Below are 20,337 nucleotides of genomic sequence, written 5' to 3' on the forward strand. Positions count from 1 at the left end.
CACTATGGAAAATTAAGCCTCATTTTGGGGCCATGACCCGCTGCCTCTCACAATTCTTATTAGTGTCATCTACATGAGAGTGATCCAAAGGAGTGCACAGATGCGAGTCCGCAGGGCCTGTTAAACATGCAGACTTTTAGCTAACGGTGACGTACATTCAGAAAGGTCGGAAAAGGTCGTGGGGTTTATACGCTGGACAAAATAATGCAGGCAGTGTCATATGCTGCTTGGTGTAATTGAAATTCTGTGGGTTTGGAACTTTGGACCTATGCATCCAAACGTAATTTATTCCCATTGGTAGGGTTAGGCTTCATGTAGAGGAGAAACTGAGATTCAATTCAGTCCCTCAGGATGGTTTTCGTGCAGAACTGTTTGAGTTGTAGTCAAGCATTCAGAAGTTGTACTTGTTTCAGTTGTAATTCATGACACTAATGAGGTGCAGGGATCGAGCCATGTTGCTGGGATGATTTATTAGTAAACTGTCAACTTTTATTGTCATTCATATCTGTCTATAAAATTGCAACCTTCCGTCAGCCTCTGTCAGACAGGAACCTTTGACAATGTCCAAATGCTGTAGCATCTTTCTTTGACTGACAAGTTTTTTCTTAATTTGAACCCGTTTCTTTTTCCAATAAGTTGCACGCTAGCGTTAATTAAAATGCAAATAGAAGATGCAAAGGATTTGTATACAAAATTCAACATGATTCAAATGTGAAATTAATGTCTAAACATCTGAATATACAATTCATATTGCTCATAAACAGAATTATTATAATAATGTGATTCATAGAGCTATCCAATGATAAACATTATGAATCTATTCATAACTCTATTTGCTATTGATTATAATGATGATGCTATTTTCACTAATTAGGCCCAATTATCATTTTCTGGTTCATGATCAGTGAAGCTTGGCGTACCCAGAATATCATAATTTCTTAAAAATCTTTAAAATTCATATCACAAGACAACAGTAAGTACTGCAGTTACTTTTAAAGAACAAACTAGTTTGTTCTCATGCCTGTTTCTTACATTATGATAACAGTAACCGATGAGTTAAAATATGGGAATAAAGTGAGTGTTAAAAAGGAAAGAAGCAGCGTAATGACGCTTTATGCAATAACAGTGGGAGTGAACACTTATAACCCCTTTTTCTAAGTTTAAGACCTCAGACATTCTACTAGCAGGTGTTATTTCCTCTGATAATGATGAAAAAAAATGTAGTTTTAATAAAATTTAATGAAACCAATATCTCTGATATGTCATTCTTATTTTTCACCATTTAATTATATGAATTTACAAAAGCAGTGGGCTGGTTGATAAAGTTGATAAATCAAGTCATGTTGCATCACGACCCTGCGAGCTGACTCTTCCCACAGGAGGCTCTGTGGAGTTTGCCCGTCAAAATGTTCAAACATGACTTTCATCCTCCAGCAGCTGGGAATCTACTGTTGGTGTTAAATGTCACATCTACATATGATTGATCTGATTTAAACTTTATCTTCTGTTGCACTGTCGCTCTGAATCAAGATCAGGCAGCAGGGTGTGAGTACAATGTAAGAGGGGTAGTTATTTTTAGATATGGGACAAATTGTTTTGTGCCAGTGGCCATCTTGTCAATCACTTAGGGTGTGCGGATCGAGTAAATGCTTAAAAGATGTATGCTGTCTGCTTTGATGGTATTAGTCTGTGATTGTGTATTATTAGAATTTGCTTGGTTTGTCCTGTAGTTTGCAGTGCTGATACAGTGAAATATGTTAAAGAAAATGACTGGGGTAGCCCTGTGAATAACAACTATTGTGGCTGTAGTCTCTTGGCTTAACTTCCTCAAAATGAGATACGACAACACATATATCTTGTTAGCTGCTGACTTTAGTAGGACTCCAATAACCCAGATCCCTCAGAATCACACCAGTAATACCTTCAGATCTTTAGAAATATATGAACTACTGGTTGTATTTCTTGAATTCAAAAACAGCCTCAGCTTTAGAAGCTCTATTAGGACTACATATTGCATTACTACATACACACATGCTCATTCCCTCGTGTCGGCTACAATATTCTAACTATTTGGTTGTGTCTTTTGTGGAGATAGACATGCAAATTAAATGAATTTGCTCCAGTGTCCTCTTGAGGGATTTTCTGAAAAGCAATCCAAGAGGCAATTTTGAACCATTCAAGTATGAGTCCGACAACAGGGTGGGGCCACCTAACCAAGGTGCAGGGGTTTGGGACCTCAGTGGGCCAACTAAAGAAAATGGGAAAGATAACAAAGAGGCTTAGGACTTAACTGCTTTATTCAGCTCAGTGGCTTTCAAACAGTCTGTGTTCATTTGTCAGGGCTGAATAAGTCTGTGTAAAGAGTGTTGTTGCTTGAGTGACACCTGGATTGTTCGTACTGGCAGCGACTATTGTCACTCATTATGCCCTCAGCCCCTTTGAACTGCTTTGTTTCCCCTTGGGGCTTTGAAATGAAATGTAGAGTATAAAGGGGCTGTAGAGATACTATGTTCCATCATCTCCTCCTCTATGTGAAGCAATAAGACTCTTAGAAAATGTCTGAAAAGACTGTAGTACTATTGAGGAAACACTATTGTACTTCTGCTGTTTTGACATTCAAAATAACGGTGTGAGAGGGGAAGAAATACAGCAGCAACATGGGGGGTTCATTGGATCTGGTTAGAGAAGTAAGTGCAAAGAAAGTGAGAGAAAGTAAATTGCTCTGGAGAGGAGGGTCGTATACGTCTGATGGAGTGCTATCCTCCATAATTTTACAGATTACTGTCATTAACACGCTGGCTACTGGAAGCAGTCAAATGTCAAATGTGCCGTCCACTGAATTACACGTTCTGTGTTGCCACTAAGTGCTAATGTTGGCTCTACAGCGCCCCTTGATCCACACATTTAAGTGGTTTACAGAAGAATCTAAAAAAAAAAGAGCTGACACACTGCGGGCAAATGGCAGGTTCGACCTAAATGTCACTGTTTCAGATTTTCTGACTTCAAAAACTCTGAAAGTGGAACTTTCAGCGTTTCTTTTTTAAACCTGCAAAAGGGTCCGTTAAGTGTATGCACATGCATGCGCTTGTGTGTGCACCATTCATCAAAACAATTATTTTAACGTTTAGCACAAACATCTTCCTTTATGAAGGAAGGAGTGAGCTTCCTGGAGCTATTTAGAAAAAAAACGACGTCCTGTTCAGCATGACAGCTAACTGTTAGTCATAGCCTAAGACTCTTGCCTATGATTAATATAGTAACAGTCTTGACAACAACAAATTGATTGACACACATACAGACAAATCAGTGTTAAATTCAGATGCGTGGTGTTTTTATATTGGGTAAGGCAATAATAAGTGGCACAAAACATGATGAAGCACTGAAAAAAGTCCAATATTATAATCATTCGTTACAAGTTGTATGAAAGGGTTACTGGTGATTGGTCAGCACCTGAGAACATGCATATGCGACAGGGTTGGGGGTATAGTAGGGGAACCCCTTGGTGGTACCCCTGTTTTGTGGCTCCAGAGGGAGCAGCATGAATCTTGATAAATTGCCTTAAGTGTGTCAGCACGATTGGGGATGAAGACAGCGAGTCTGAATATTAAATAAATCTGAGTGGAGTTAGAAAGGAGTGAGCTTACCAAACCTCTGCGGCCCACTCCTCTTCTTTGCTCGAGGCTACATTAGCTGCTATTAGCATAACACACTAGAATCTCTCACTGAGCTGTCTGAGCCATGTTTTGACAAGGAGGAACAATGTGTGGAATTAAAAATAGACGATTTAGATCTTTCCTTTTAAATGCCGATCGTGGATCCAACGTTGTAAGGGTGCAATTTTAGTCAGTGGGGTGCTCCTTTGATTCCAGCGTGGAAGTTAAAAGTTTGGTGATGGTTCAATTCCATTTTCCAATTCCTGTATCTCTCTGTGCTCAGAAAAACTGCAGTGTCCTTTGGGATAAGATAGATGGTTATATGGTCATGTTATCTGCGAGAGAGACTGTGCCCTGCAGCCACTGAAAGACCGCTGTAATTATCAACCATCAGGTGAATATTACCTTTGATGTCGTTTTAACTTACTGCAGCAGAGGCTGGTAGTGTCCCTGCAGCATTTAGCGCCAAAATGTGTCTTGCTTCAATTCTGAAAAGCCTGATTGAATACTTTGATGGATGTTATTGCTCTGTTCTATTTGCTGCATTTCATCCTCTGCTGAAAGTATGATAAGCAAGAGAAATCTGCGCCATTTGTCTTCTTCATCTTCACTGAAACATGTGGACTGCAATCTAATCTCAAACATGCTTTAGCAAATATCACCAGTATGACCCTGAAATGACAGCTGGACTGACAAAAGGGACAATTCTACCCTCTGTATAACTCTCTGGATTTCTGTACATTTTCCACAGAGTCACCAGCGTTAGAGGGATCTGTTGGCAGAATATGGCAGAAATTGTAATATTCACCAGTATGTTTTCATTGGTGTGTATTCACCTGAAAATAAAAGTCATTGTGTTTTTGTTGCCTTAGAATGAGCTCTTCCATGGAGTCTGCCATGTTGCATCTCACACACTGGTCCTTTAATACTCACATTAAGGGGACGTGTGGGCAGTGTTTAAGCTCTCTGAGGCAGCAGATGAGTTCTTCTGATCAGGGAAAAAAGGCCACACAGGCAAATTAAATTTGTGATTTACCTTTGTTTTAGGACACCAGTTCGCATATCATTATCCTTCCATTATAATCAATAACTGACATTTTACTTTTTAAATGGAACTTGTACATTGACCCACTGCTTTCATCAGTATCCATATCAAGCTCATGGTGTTTCACATCTGCTTGTGAATCAATTGGTGCAGAGTCACTGTCGTGTCTTTTATGCCTTTTCATCAAATTCTTCACCTGTGATTTCTTTTGTTGAAAGCCTTGTCATGTGTCACTGGTGTCTTTTATCTATTTGTGTGATGTTTTGTTGTGCTGATGGTTGAATAGAAATAGCTTTAGTGATGGGTTTTTTATTCAGGAGGAAATGGTAAATTATAGTTAACATATCCAAAAACAGCCGTGTTTGCACATTATTTGAACCCAGTACAATGATTGGGTGCACTTATCTGCCACTTTGTTCCATCAGCTGTCCTCTTCAATGCCGACAGTAGTGTTCAGTTCCTTTTGCCTTTCTCCTCAGGAGACGAGGGGCCATTGCTGAAGCAGAGGTTGTTGTTTGTATCCGTCTCAGCAGTCAGACTGATCATTTGTCGGCTCTTTTCCTCTGGAAAAAAGTCTGTTTTTCCCTTCCATCTCCCTGTGGGCAGCAGATCTTCACTTTTTTCCATCAATTTTTCACTGTCGCTGTTTCATCTAGGCTGACTCTTTCTCTCTAAGGTGGGAGATGCGATGCCCCCTGGGTTATTAACTGTCACGCTGAACTTTGCTTCTTTCAGACACAGTCAAGTGCTGGAAAATGTTAATAGTTTTGATTTATTCCCTTAGCAATCTCTGTAACATATTGTTGTCACCACATGCATGAAGTCTACAGCAGATACCTCAGCTCAGTTGGTCTATACAGCTGAAGCTCACCTGAGAATAAATTACAAGTATTGTTAATTGTGCATATTTGCTAAAATTAAGGGTTTTTAGTACTTTCTTGCAGCATATTGGGCACATAAACCTAAAAGACATTTAAGAAATGATCAAAGTGAGATATTTTCTCAACTAAAATTCCAATGAGATGAGAATTTACTGCTTTCCTCATTACATTTACATGACTTTGTTTTTCTACATTAGCAGCATTTCCTCCACCCACTCTCTCCATCCCTCCCTGTGGTACCGCTGTGCACCATGTCTCGCGCCTGCTTAGCATGGCAGTGCAGGTGTTATCACCGTTATCTGTAAAAGGGCAAGGTTCTGTGGCCACCTCGGCATGTTTTCTGTTTGACAGACTGTCTGTTTGTTGCAGTGAAGAGGTGATTCCTATCTGGACACTTGCACTTTTGCTTTTCTCGGTTTCATGCTTTTGTAAGTTGCATATCTTCTGGTTTTTGACTGTTGGTCAGATGAAACAAGAAAGTTGAAGATGTTGTTTTGGGTTGTGGGAGAAAGTGTTCGGCATTTTATTTGCTGTTTTCTGACATTTGATTTGTACACTATTAATCTGACTAATGCTCCAAATTAATTGACAGATAAATTGATAATGAAGATAGTTGCAGGCCCAGCTGATTGCAACATAACAACATCTTTATTACACACAGGTCTGAGATTCTGCTGATTTGTCCCATTGATAATGATTCTGCAAAAAACTTGTTCTCTGATCACTTCAGGCATCATTTTGTACTGCAGTCAGGGTCTCGGGATTATTTGGTTTTAGGATTTGTGGGCGTCCCTAAGCTGAGCCACCAGAGGAAGGAGTGGATGCGATTCATTAAGAGCCACTTGGGAAAAGCATGTCTTATTTCTTTGAGTGTTGGGAGGTATGGGCTCCCCTCCAGAACCACCACTGGTACCTCGTGCATACAGCGGGCTTTATTTGTGTCAGGCTTGACTTTGGTTATTCTGCTTTTACAGTTCCAGCAGCATTTGCCTCATTGAAATCACTCCTCTGGTGCCAAAATGTGTTCGCTATATTTGCGACGGTGTCCCAGAGTGGCTCTTTGCGCTGGTAAAATATCTCTTCTTTGAGGCAGAGAGCTCTTTGGTACTGTCTTTTTCCACCAACACTTTCAGCTCCACACTGAAGAGAAAATTTACGCTTCTTTTGTCTATCGCTGAATTGCTGCTCATGAGGGAAATTGCATTGAAACGGATTAGGAGAATGTGCACTTAGTTACAGTCGTGCACAGCAAGACTCCCAATTTATCACTCAGAAATTAAATTCTCAAGAGGAAAAAGATGGAAAAGTAAAGGACTAAACAGAAAAAAGGAAAATTGGGAGAAAGAATTGGAATTTATTTTGTCATTGACATAAATAGAGGTTAAATATTATACTCTCGCACTTCTCGCTTATAATAATCAGAATTACATCATATGCGCTGACCATGTATTAAGCTGCTGTCTGGTTTATTGTGTTAGTGATTACCTTGTAATTTCTAAAGATAATGTTATTCGAAGATCTGTATTTATCTTTGGACTGCGAAAATGCACTCTAATAATTTAATCATAACCGTACTGCACCTGTTAACACGTTCACTGTTACTTTAATTATTGTCCAAAAAAAAAAAAAGCAAGCAAACCCCAATTAACAGACCTAGATTACTTGTACCTTGGCCTTGCCCTCTGATTTCTGAAATTGATTTTATTATTTTGAGTTAAATTATAGACAAAAATAGCACTGCAGAACAAATAAAGCTTTTTATTTATTTTATTCAACTTTTTGGGGGGCATCAATTGTTTCCAGGGGCTTTAGCGTATCAGACTGTCAAAGAAATCATCATTTAATTGAACTACAGTACTGGCTTTTGGCAGGAATCAGGTTATAGTGTGCATGTAAACATGTGGCCTGTCATGTAACCAGTGCACTACCCAACTACAGCAGTAGAATTATACTATATATGTATGCAATTTTTAATATATGTGCAGTGTTATGTGGTGAACTGGTGACTTTCCAGGAAGACGTAACTCATCAAGCTTAAGTGTATAGCTGTGTTGCACCAGGGGGGACCAGAAATCTTGTTTTAGTGCTCTAAAAATACCCCGTACGGTTTCATTTATTTATCCAAGGGCACATGTGATGTATTTGCACAGGCAACCCGTGCAGATGTTGTTCCCGAGGCTAGAGACCTGGAAAGAGAGGACACCAGCACATCCTCTTCCTCATGTAGACTATCCTTCACCACTTCCCTCAGGACACACTGCAGAGTGGCTACAAATACACAGTTTGCATGAGAAAGTGCTCGCGAGGTGATTAAAGGGCTGCGTGTGCACACCTGCGTGCATGTTTTTGGTAATCTCCCACACTGAAAACTAATTTCATTCATTTGTAATCCTTTGTTGATACAGATTTTCCTTCCACAATGTTTCAGTATAACAAAGCCCTATAATAACAAGGTTTATTTAACTGTGACATGTGAATTAGCTCAATAATTAAGCTTTCTAGAGCCCATTAATTGAGCTTCCATGGTGCCTTTGAATCGTTCCCCAGCTCTGGCTCAGGCTGATGTGCTTGAAAAGCTTGTGAAGGGCAGCATCTACTCCTGAAGATGCTTCTGAGAACAAATGAGGATGAGTTACTGCTCTTCTCTTCCATATTTGGCTTAGTGTTGAAACATGTTGGTGTTGACAATGCGTACAGCAACGTGAAGCATGCTGCCTCGTTTTTTTCACAGTTTCATCAAAGCAAGGTGAGGTCATGTTCTGTTGGCTCACGTAATTTCCCATGTCTATTCGCTTAATATTGCTATAATGAAATGATGTTTTCATAGCAGAGAAACAAAACAAAACAAAAAAAAACAATATCTTGCAGTCCAGAAATACTGCCAATCCTGTGCTGTGGAGGATGTGAAGAAAAAATGACCTTACTGTGACCCTCAAGTGCTCTCCTGGGCTCCTGTGGCCCTGATACTGCAGGAGTATTAGGAGAAAATCAAACAAAAATCAATAAGTACACTATCCACAACCCCCTACCCAATTACAAAAGCCTACCGTGCACAGTTTGTCTCAGTGATTCTGCTGCTCATCTAATTATTTCCCTGCTGTCTGTCCCAGCTCTTTTGTCCACAGGACTCAGGGAAACTGACCTCACTGTGCAGCGAGGTTCACTAGCTTAGATTGTTGTTTTACTCACCCAGCTGTCACTCTAAGTAATCTCTATAGGCTCTGTGTCCGGGTGCACAAATAATAAAGGGGTCCTCAGGTCTCACAATGAAAAAGATCTTTAAAAATCAAGCACCTTTAAAGGTTTTAGATACAGTTCAGTGACATGATTAATGACAGTTAATAACAGGTTGAGTTCTTAAAATGTTCTATCTGAGCGGCAGGAGTTGTTTCAGTTTGTGTGCCGCTAAAGGATCTGCACATGCAAATGAATTAAACTAAATATTTAACAGTTTAAGTCGTGGTTGTCCAGTGAAAAACAACAAATCTTGGTCATTTCCATATTCATAATTTAAATGCTAAATGAAAGTCTCTTATCTTAAAAGTGTACCCTTGTTATTAGCTTCCTGTAGAACTTCCAGCTGGTGAAGCAATAAAAACTGATGTTTCGAACACACGAGGGGAGAGCGAACCCTCTCTCTGAATATTAATCTGTTCAGAATGAATTAGCATTTAACATCCCTTTATTCTTCACTCACTTGTCTGGCTATCATTGTTTGTCTGGAAAAGTCAGAAGTGCTCAGCCCTTCTGCCAAAGAGCAGTTTTACTTTTCCTTTAATGAAAAGAACATTTGAAACTTTAATGTGCTAATGCAGCATCTGCCTTCTGTTTTTACCAGGAATTCAGTTGAGGTGAGATTCATTTTTAGTAGATGTGGAGCGGTTAGTCAAACAAGATCATGGAAAGAAGACATGAACAATGGTGAAATAATCAGCTGCAAGAGCAGGAGGGCCGATGATTCATTCAGCTTTGGGCAAAAGCTGATCATTTTTTTAAAGAACCAAGAATTATAAGTACATCAGTCACAAAAAAGCATGACAAATGTAAGCTGCTCTGCACTGTCAAATTATAATTTGCAAGAATTTAAACAATACCTTGATTTAAACAAAAAAAGCATCACAGAGCAGGTTTTTGTGATGTGGAGGCCAGAATTGTTTACAGTATATTCAAGTAAGGGAGGCCAGGACCAGGACTCTGAAGTAAATCAAAACTAGTTTTCATGAATGTTGGTATAAAATTGGACATCTTATGTGGCCTCCTGAATCATCAGACCTAAACAAATTCTTCTTCACGTTGTGAAGCAAACAGACTCTTCATCCCTTATTGAACTGAAGGCTACTCCTCTGCAAAGAGCCTCAGATTTGTATGAAAGAAGTGTACCAAGGCCAGAAGAGCGGCCCCTCTCTCGCTTCAGTACTTTATATTCAGTTTTAGTTAGGCGTTTCCATTATTGTCCTCCAGGGGTAAATGCAGTGCTTTTAAAACCCACCCTTTGCATAAAATGCTTTTGTGCTTGGATCTTTAAAGTGTTCCATTAGTCTACTCTTATTTTGTCCAGCTTGTCTGCCATTCTGTGTTTGTGAGCTTCTCTCCAGTCCTTTGTCGTGTAACTTTCAGCACCAACAAGCCCAATCAGATGTAGTTTTCATCCATTGTGCTGCGCAAATTAAAGCAAAGATTATTCTGACAAATCTGAATTTACCGGTGAAGTATTAACGCCGAACCCTTCTATGCAGCTATCGCACCGGCAGCGTGTCTGCGCTGTTCTTCAGTTTCATATTTGATCATTTATTTAGTGTCTGAACTGCAAAATAAAACTTGTGCTCGCGTGTATATCTGCATGCATACGTGCACATCGCAATGCAATATGTAGCAGCCGATGTCTGACTCCATGATGAGCCAAGCCAATGAGGATGCACAGATGTTTCTGAAAGAGAAATTCACCAATAATTGATGTTGCTGAAATCACTGAAACTGACAACGTTGTTCCTGCAGACTGCAGCGAGAGGAAACGTCACTGCTGTCATAATTGGGCTCAGAGACAGACGGTGAGAGAGATGATGGGTTGGAGCTTGAAAAGAAGTCAGCTGTCTCCTGTAAAGATTCTTATCTTATGTGCGTCTGTTCAGGCGACGAGCCTGATTATCAGATCTTACGCGTGTGATGTTGCTGTTGTACCGCTTAACAGTAACCTGCCTGTCACCACTTCCGCTTTGCTTGAAACCGGAACGTCAGCAAGGGGCACAGGGACTCCGCACTTCCCAGGATCTGTCAAGAAACCATAATAATGTGAACAGTTTCAGCTCTTGGAGAGATGTCATGAATTTGCCATAGTGAAAGAAATGATTTATGGTCTAAAGGACTTAAGGTAATAGAGTTCAACTCAGTGTTGAAACACGGGGCTCGGAGATGGAGGAAGAGTGCAAGGTGTGAATACAGAGGTCTTCATTACCATAATACCATGCTTTTATTTTCTATTTTTTTAAGCCAGTTAAAATTACACTCTATAATGTAGTCTCAGCATCATGACTCACTCTGAATCCTCTTCTCACTGTATGAAAATATAACTGCCTGCGGTTTAGTCTAATCTAAAATATCACATCAAATAGAATCAACATTTAGTTTATGTAATCATTAAATTCTAAGTCTGCTCCACTGTGGCAGCAGTAAAGTGGTCAAGTGGTAATGAAAGCTGACATCAAGTTTCGCTACTTAAAGCAAATTATCTTTGAATAATTGATCATATTGAAATCCTGCACCATAGCTGCGACATGTTTGCTTGTGTTGCTCGACATTTAGCATGTGCCAAAGGGGTGAAAGTTGCAGATGTTGGCTATGCATGAGCGGAATAGCAAAACGCGCCGTATGAAAGGTTAATGAGCCCGTGGAAGTGGAGTGGTCGCTGTCATGTGAGACCTTCCACTTCTAGAAGAGCGAGGCAAGTAACAGAAGACGAACAGCAGTTTTTGCAGAGGCAGCGTGGAGCGTGGAGGCTGAACCTTCATAAAGACGGGCTGTGGGAGGCTAAGACGTGTTGCACGTGGGGTTCATGTTAGCTCGGGGGTGGTGCAGTGACTTTCACACATATTATCTTCACTCATCATTGACTGGGTGCAGATTTGTGGGATTATTGGCATGTCTGCGCTTGTATGTCGTGTTTCCACCGTCCATTATGTGCACATGTGTGAATTCAAACAGCACATTTTCAAGAGGTAACAAGTGTTGATGGGACTCATTTCAACATTGGGGGCGGTGACTTTGCACCTTCCGAGCTAAATTAGCGCTTCAATTTTAATTTACTTTAATTAGACTTTTTAATCAACAGCATGTAGATTATTTTTTTCATTTGTCTGAATTGTGCACATAAATCACCTCAAATTACTGTGTTAATCTTATGTATATTTGTGTTAAACCATGAACTTGGTTTGTAATTCTTGCTCAGTTTAGACAAACAGTTAACACATATACTTACAAATTGTCGAGGTTTAAATGACACAATAAAGCCCACAGGCTTACTCCCATGCAATCTCTCTCTGCTTAAACATCTCCTGCAGGAAAGGAGGCTGTGTGCACACCCGTTTCTTGAGATCTACAGAGAGGGTCAGATCCAGTTCATGGCCCCCTTGGCTCGGCAGGGAGATTTCTATGTGCCTGAAGTCCGGCGGGTAGAAAGGAGGCTGTCAGAACAAGAGGAATTGCATGGTGACACAGACGTCTCAGGTACGTGCGCCACATGTTGTGCTGCATAAGCACGCATTTCTTTTTGTCTACTTGCAGGTAAACTTAGTGGGATTTCACATTTCACAATTCTCATTATCAATAATCAGTGTTATGATTTGATGATGGCTGCAGTAACGAATAGCACACAAGCAAATCGGTAAAGTTGGGAAAAAACAAAATAATGAGCTGAAAGACACTAAAACACTCACAACGCTAAGTGGAACTGTAGAGTCTGGTGACAATCTTGTAAGTTTGTCAAAACAAGTGAATAGTTACATTACACTTGGTGATTTGGCCTGTTGTCCTTATCAAAATATTTATTTGTACTGCTGCTGCTGTAAAGAACCAGTGTGTAGGATTTAGTGACATCTAGTGGTGAGGTTGCAGATTGCAACCAACTGAAAACCTTTTGGCTCACCCACCCTAAGAAAGGTGTAGTTAAACCTACATGGCAGGCTCCATAGAAGAGGACCTGCTAACCCTGTAGATATACAACCTCATTCTAAGGTAGCAAGAATCGTTTCAAAGAAGTGAAATTAGTCACTAATAGTATAAAACTGCATGCAAAAAGTTCTTGACTCTTTATTTAAAGAAGGTTTTGAATTTGAATACAGTTCAATGCAGTCAGACTACTTTTCGATGGCCATTAGAAGACTGCATGTTAAGGCACCTGTGTTTCGGTTTCAGCATTCAGCCGCGGTAGTTGCCACTTGGGTGGGACCCGGGGGACTTGGACCTTGTTTCTACTGCTGTTTTGTTTATGAGCAACCCCGCAGCAGCAAACTGTGATTGACACCTTCGTAGGTGTTAATGAAAAGCTGAGACACAGCAGCCTCTGGTAGGAGCGAGCTGCCACTCACCGGGGGGGCTGTCGGTGGCTTCACGGACACCATATGGAAAACTTGCTTTCAACATAAAAGACGCACCGGCACTTCAACGCAATTCCACTTGACGCTAATTTATCCTCATGAGACATAAACGCTCCTGAAGGAGTGTTTTCAAGAGTCAGTACGGGATGAAGCGACACTAACCACAAGTTGACATGGAGAGTGAGACTATTTGGTGATAATAGATTTACAGCACCTAACTGCTACAACTTAATGACAGAGGCCATATTGTTCAATTCAGTTCAAGTCCATACAGACATAGAAGATATCGATACTTGAAACTTATAGGACACAAACGTAAAAATAATGACAAAAGTGAAGTGTAGATTACATTATGCACAAAAATGGGTTGAACGCAAAGAGAATATTTCCTTAACTGTAAATGTTGTGTAATTTTTGCCTCTTAGAAAGTAGACAATGCAAGTCTTCATCAGTAATCTCCTTTGAAAGTATTGATTTCACACTAAAATACTTGACAAAGCCACACAGTTACCACAGTGGTGTTATAAAAATTAGTTACTTGTCAGTCTTTATTGTAATGTATTTGTCTGGTGTTGTCCGACCCCTCTCAGTGCCACATCTCTCTTCGATTTCCACCCACAAGTGCAAACTTTACTACCACACATCAACCCTCAAAAATCCATCTCCACTCTTTGCCACAAAACAGAGTGAAACTGGGTGGTGTCGACAAATCCAGCACTTCTCATGTGTCATGGCTGCAGAGCGGGAATGACATTTGGGTCCATGACTGTGAATGATAATGTGACAGGTAGCCATGCTCCTGTCACACTGGGATCGACTCAGCCAGGTCAGCGGAGCATTCGGGACACTGGAGGCTGCTTTGGTCCACCAACCCCCAACCCACCCATCCGCACCCCCCTACTCCCACACGCCGACCCCGTCTCAGTGACCGGATCGGCTCCCAGTGTCCTCACACACGGCTCCTCGCGCTGTCAGACAGCGGCCTAGAAATCACCCTGTCATTCTCTAACACCCCTCACTCTGTGGACCAACACAAGTGGCTTTGTCACCAGAGCTATCGTAAGGTCTTTTGGGGCAAATCAACGCTAAACCTCAAGTCTTGTCAAAGCAAAGCTTGAGTCAAATCTCAAGTCCAAGTCACCGAGCTTCCTAAGCAAATAGCATTTCTCAGTTGGGTGACTGAATGTCAAAGCTTTTAAACATTTTCCTCCAAAGGAATAGTTCGTTTTAGTCGGAAATATACTTGCTTGCTTTTTTATCGTCAGATGAGAATGTCGTTATCAAGCTCAAATCTATCCGTTAACCATAAAGACTTGTGCAGGGAGAAACAGCTGGTCTGACTGAGTTAACAAAGTGTTGAACCTCGCTCCATCCTCGCTTGTGAATGACTGAGCCTTTCCAGGATGCTCTTTTCATACCCAATCATGATACTATCACCTGTTACCAATCAACCTGTTTACCTGTGGATCCAAACAGGTGTTTCTGGAGCGTTCCACAACTTTCCCAGTCTTTAGTTGCTCCTGTCTCAACCTGTTTGGAAGCATGTTCCTGGCATCAAATTCAGAATGAGCAGATAATTAGAAAAATCAATTAAGCTGATCAGGTAAAAGATTAAATATATTGTCTATATTGTACTGTTTTCAATTGAGTATATGTCAAAAACTTGGGGTCGGTGCCACCCCAGGCCTACCCCCAAACATGCCCCTGTTCCAAAATGGCACACTATTTAAAGTGGTGTTAGTTAATTACATGGCTGAGATCAGGTCCTATTAATGCAGAGATCTAAAAATGTACACATTTGCAGTGGGTAGCGATGAAAGACCTGCGTGGTCTCACAACAGTCAAGCATCAAGTCTTCATTCCAAATTCTAATTTCTCAAGCCTACAGCTCTGTTTGTCGTTCATAAAGCAACGCATGTGAATGTTTTACACAAGCTGGGTGTGTTTTTTTTTCAGCCTGAATGTGATGATCACTTTAGTAAGTTTGAGTAAGCACATTCAATTTTAACTCACTCAAAATTCTGCAGCATCTCTCTCCATCTCATTCCACGAAAGGATCGACTGTCACTCCACCTGAGTGTAGAGACTGATGCCTGAAGGCACGGCTAAACCCCTCCAATCAAATACAGACACAGTTTTTTTTGCCTAAGAAAATAAATAAATAAATGAAAATATCATGGCTAATATGTATCTTCCAGACCCAAATGGGATTTTTCTTCCCCATTGACTGATTAAATTTTGTGACTGGCTTTAGGCGGTCGACCAGCAGAGGAAAACCAACATGAGACCAAACTCGTTGATCTTTCAGAGCTCAGTATGCATATTTTTTTAATGTTTTATTTCATTTTTCTCTCGGCTCCATCAGTCACATGCGTGTGACGTGGGTGTAAATTACTCAGCGGGAGCTTGTGGCTAGGTTTCGAACTTGTTTTTATTTGAATTTTGAATGCCTTTTTAAAAACATAAATAAGAGTCTGTTTTATTCTGCACCTTATGTTTCACGATGATTTGTATGTCATGCTTTTTTTTCCCGTCACGCAACTCCCCTTCCACTAGTTGAGCATCGCCATAGTCCGCTATGGGCAGCGTTACTGTCGGGGATGAATCGTTCATCATTCAATCATCCGTGCAGTTTTTTTTGCAGTTGCTATAAATTATTATGGCTCACCTCTTGTTCAAACTCCTGTGTGTGCTCCGTCCTGCCCCACTTTCATACTCTGTGTCAACATCAGTTGATTTCCACTGCGATTTCTCTCCCTCCCTCTGATGTCATACTTTGGAGATGTGCGACAAAACAGCAAGAGGCTTCAGGTATTTTTGTGTTTTGACGAAGTGCAACGCTGGCATCGCTCCAGCTCCTTATTCAGTCTTCAGTATAACATGAGGAGTATTTTCAAAGTGTTTAATTTTATGAAGGACATGTTGCCATGTAACACCATTTCCCCTTTTTCTATTTCGCTTGTAGTGCTGGAAGTCTCTCAACTTGAGCTCGGGAGTTTGACTTTCAACGTGTCTCTGAAGTGTATAGTTCTGTGTTCTACCTTTGAAGTTTAATGAGGACTGAAAAAAACGTCGTTTGGCTTTAAAGTTCGGTGTCTCAGGAGCCCATCACAGACTTATTGACAAAGTCAGCAGCTACTCCCGCTGTACTTGTTGTGTTTTTCTTCACCTTTGTCAAGCATATGGCTTGAAATCTTTGTTCAGTTTACAGCCACTGTTCCTTCTGAATGCTCAGAATGAAATGTCAAATTGATTTTAAGAGAAATACATTTTTTTGATTGATCATTTATGACTTTATGATGCCTTTGCTTAAAGCTTCATACTTTTTGTACATTCTTCCTGAACTGGAATTGAGACTCACAGTTTGTCAACATGTCGCTCTGTCAACCGCACAAATCTCAGCTGCCTGATAGTTACATTTGTCCCATTTCACAATGTATTTATCACCTGTAACAGGATGATGAGGCTCCCTCTGGCTTCTGTCCACTGTTTGACATGAGAGGTTTGTTTTTGCCATCTGTGCGTATCAACATCAGGTCTGCCGATAATGACAGGCTGGCTTAGTGTAAGGAGATATTGATTTGAGAAGAGTGTTATGTGGAAACACTCACAGCCACACAAAGACAAAAGGTCAACAGACTGGCACACTCAGGTATGAAATTGATCCTATTAACCTGCAAGGAGCAGACTAAAAAGCACTGAGGAGTCAAGTGGTCGGGCTGCTCATACGAGCCCGTCCAATTAAAGTGCAGAAGACCTTTAGATTACAGGAGTTTCTAATTAACAACATTTCAGCGTCTATTTTAAGGTCTGACTTCAAGTCGCAGCACAAGGTGTTGCTGCTCATCCCGTAGTTCATTAACAACCAGAAAAATGTGTGACAAGCGAGATATACTACACCCAGTTAGGTTTTAAAAAAAACAAAAAAGGTAGGGAGTATTTCCCAGCTTTCACATTGTTGGAGTTGAACTTCATATAGGTTTTCTGGCTCCTTGTTCATTAATCACCCTAAGCCAAAGCGAATGTGCCAGATTTGTCATTGCTTGATGTACATTTATGAAAATATAACAGTGAAAAACAGCATCAGCTGAAATGAGCTGCACGTAAGAAAGGGGCAGTGTAAGCAAGGATTAGCCTTGGAAAGAAAATGAAAGCACAGCTTTGCAATACTTCACAGAAATGTGATGTGTGATCCGTGAATACAGCCACCGGTGTTTGGGTTTGATTTACCGTCAAAAAATATAGTCCAGTAAACTTCTACAAAGTTACACATCAAAAATGTCAGAGACATGAAAACCTGAAGGTTATTGCAAATGTTCAATATTTTGTGAGTACAAAGGTTATCTTTATTTTGCCACTGCCTTTGTTATTGGCCGTGTTACAGCATGGCTCTGTGGATGGACAGTTGGTCTGTCTGTGGATCTATCGTCCACCACTTCAGTCCAGACTGTACATTTAAAAGCAACTATCAGATTGATTCCCATGAAACTTTGTACAGACATTCATGGTTGACATTTGTGCTTTTGAATGAAACATCTGACCGCTCTTGGATGGATCAAATTAAAGTAGGTGCATACATTCATGTCTCCCTCAGGATGAATTGAACTTTGGTGACCCCCCTTACTTTTCAACTTGTTGAATGCTTTATTAACTTCATAAGCTATACAGCCTCAGCTGTACTTTGTGCTTAAAGCTAATTAGCAAACGTTTGTCAGCTAACATGCTGAACTAAATATGAACATGGTCAACATTAAATCTGGTAAACAAAAGCATGTTAGCCTCTAGCATGGCTGTAGACTCTGTTTTCAGGCCTCCAAATATATTAACAAGCTATATTTTGTCACATTATATGAAATATAACATTTCATTTGAAGATACATTTTCCTCCATGCATATCATTTCAAAATAATGGCTGGGTTTGGTGTAATATAAAGCACAATTGGAGGAGAGGATAGTTATTCTGGACTGAAGACACATTGCAGCTCAAATACCATCATGCAGATTTTGGTTGAATCCCAGCATTGGATTTTTGGGCAGCCTCGCTTTTCTCATGTGGTGTTTGTTTATAGAAGTCCTCTCACCATCTGTCCATTCCCTCCTTTTGTTTTATCTCTGCTCTAGGTGCAGACTCAAACAGTGAATACAGCTCAGGGAGTGGGGTTCTCCTGTCAGACAGCAGAGAGACGTCCCTGGCGGAGTCCTCGGTCCACTCTGCGCCTGTCCAGGATCAAGGGGATAAGGACTACAGAGGGAGAGGCCCGGGGGAAAGCTCGTTGCAAGAGCCGGACTCGGAGCAGCCGGGTGGACAACAGCCAACGAGAGAGGAGTGGCTTCAAGGAGACTCCAACCACAAGAGCCTGGAGACTCCCACGCAGGAGTGGTGGGGTGTCGTTGGAGGAGAGGAGTAAACGTTCAGTGAGACATGTTAGCTGAGTATGAGGGAAAAAAAGGACTGAAATTCAAGAGATTGCAGATTACAGAAGTGTGTCTCACTACGTGTTCATGTCTAAATGGGAAAATATTAAAGGATAAGGCAGGTGATATTCTATATTTTTGTTATTGGGAACAAATCCAATGAAAAGAGCAAAACAAACTATTTCTCCACACTTTCAGACTTCCCTTTCCCTTGCCCTTTCTTTCCTACAGAAGATCTTAATGTATATTAATGAATATATAGTGTAATTGTAAAAATAAATAAATAAATAAAAAAGGTTAAATAATTTTCTAAAACAGCTGGGCACTGTAGTTTTCAGAGAACATCACCCTAACAGGAGTAAATAGTACTTTGTTTGAGGACTACTTTCAGCTGCGGATGAATCCACATTAGGTGCTGTAGTGAGGCAGCAGGACGGCGTATGCAGGATCAACTCTGAATAAACTGCAGTGCCCATGTTCATCTTCAGGAACATGTCACCCAGTGTGTCTCACTGACGAGTTTTTAGTAGTTATTGGACAAGAAGGGAGGCAAATCAGGCAATACTTGTCATTTTATTGGATTTGTTGATATAAGGAAAATCTAGAATATAATCAGACTTTAAAGTGAAGGTAGTCAAATCTGCAGGATTTTGCAGATCCACTTGACCTGTGCAGAACTCATTCAGGTAGCCTGAGTTTCTTGAAACATTTTTGCAGAAGTGATGTTTGTCAAAATGACTAAGATGTGACTGGGAAGAGACTTGAACATCTATCAATATTCTGTATCTCCAGTTCAGATCCTGCAGCTGTTTTCAGAATGATTGAGTTATTTGACACTTGTCTGTTTGTTAGAGGACTGATACACAAACATGCAGGAAAGTCTGTTCATTTCAGATAATCATTGACTTTTTTATAAAGGACCTAATTTCATTCATTAATAACTGACATAGGGTACGAGCACATAGACCTAACAAAGTGAACTGTATTGTTTTTTAAAATGTCTTGTGTTTGACTGAACATTTGCACTGTTAGGTGATATGCATGTTTTATAGTAAAATTTACTTAATTTCCAAAGAGAACGGCGTGAATGAGTGCATCATTACCTCCTTCCTGCACTCCTCCCGACCGCCGCAGAGATTGAGGACATGATTATGGCGAGCGTGCAGCCCCCCTGCCATGATCAGTCAAGGAGAAAGATGACAAGACAAGTGGGCTGACCATTTATATTCATTTCGCTATTTCTCAAAGCACAGCTCAGTGACTCCACCTTGTATTTACAGTCACTCTACATCTCGCCTCCAGCATCTTATCCTCACACATTCACTCGCAGCTCCTTCAATTTCTGTTTAGCCATCATATTCTGTGATTTTACTTTCTCAACCCTTCTACCATCTGCTGTCTCTTTGCACAGGCTAATTTCTGTTTGTTTTTTCCCCTCCTTTTGTTATTTTCTCTCCTCTCCCTCTGAAATAAATATGGCAGCTGCAGCCTCAAAGACCACCTGATGACCCACAGCCTATAATGTATGTCCAGTCATATCCATATCCTTTATCTTCTAACAAACAAGAGATCACACCGAGCTCCTCTCAGCAAGCCGAGCTCAATTGGAGGGTGCAGGCAGCTCAAAGGGATGCGCACGTGTGTAATGAAGTGAGGGAGAAGCTATATATGCCAGCTTCAAGCAAAAATTCTTGGTGTGTTTTGAGACAAAAAAAAAGTTGATTCTGCAGATTTTCTTTTTGTACTTTGACAGA

The 20,337-nt window shown here is 40.6% G+C and overlaps 1 protein-coding gene across 1 annotated transcript in view; it reads left to right on the forward strand.

Moving 5' to 3' along the window:
- Window positions 1–20,081, forward strand: part of LOC121615800 (testis-expressed protein 264 homolog) — a 32,178-nt gene extending 12,097 nt beyond the window's left edge. The window contains exons 3-4 of the mRNA XM_041950242.1: window positions 12,134–12,299; window positions 18,290–20,081. Of these exons, the coding sequence (XP_041806176.1) occupies window positions 12,134–12,299; window positions 18,290–18,576 (453 nt within the window). The 3' untranslated portion in view covers window positions 18,577–20,081. The remainder of the gene's footprint in view (window positions 1–12,133; window positions 12,300–18,289) is intronic.
- Window positions 20,082–20,337: the final 256 nt, after the last annotated feature.

Source organism: Chelmon rostratus, chromosome 2 (genome assembly GCF_017976325.1).
Source record: "Chelmon rostratus isolate fCheRos1 chromosome 2, fCheRos1.pri, whole genome shotgun sequence".
Classification (NCBI taxonomy): Eukaryota; Metazoa; Chordata; class Actinopteri; order Chaetodontiformes; family Chaetodontidae; genus Chelmon; species Chelmon rostratus.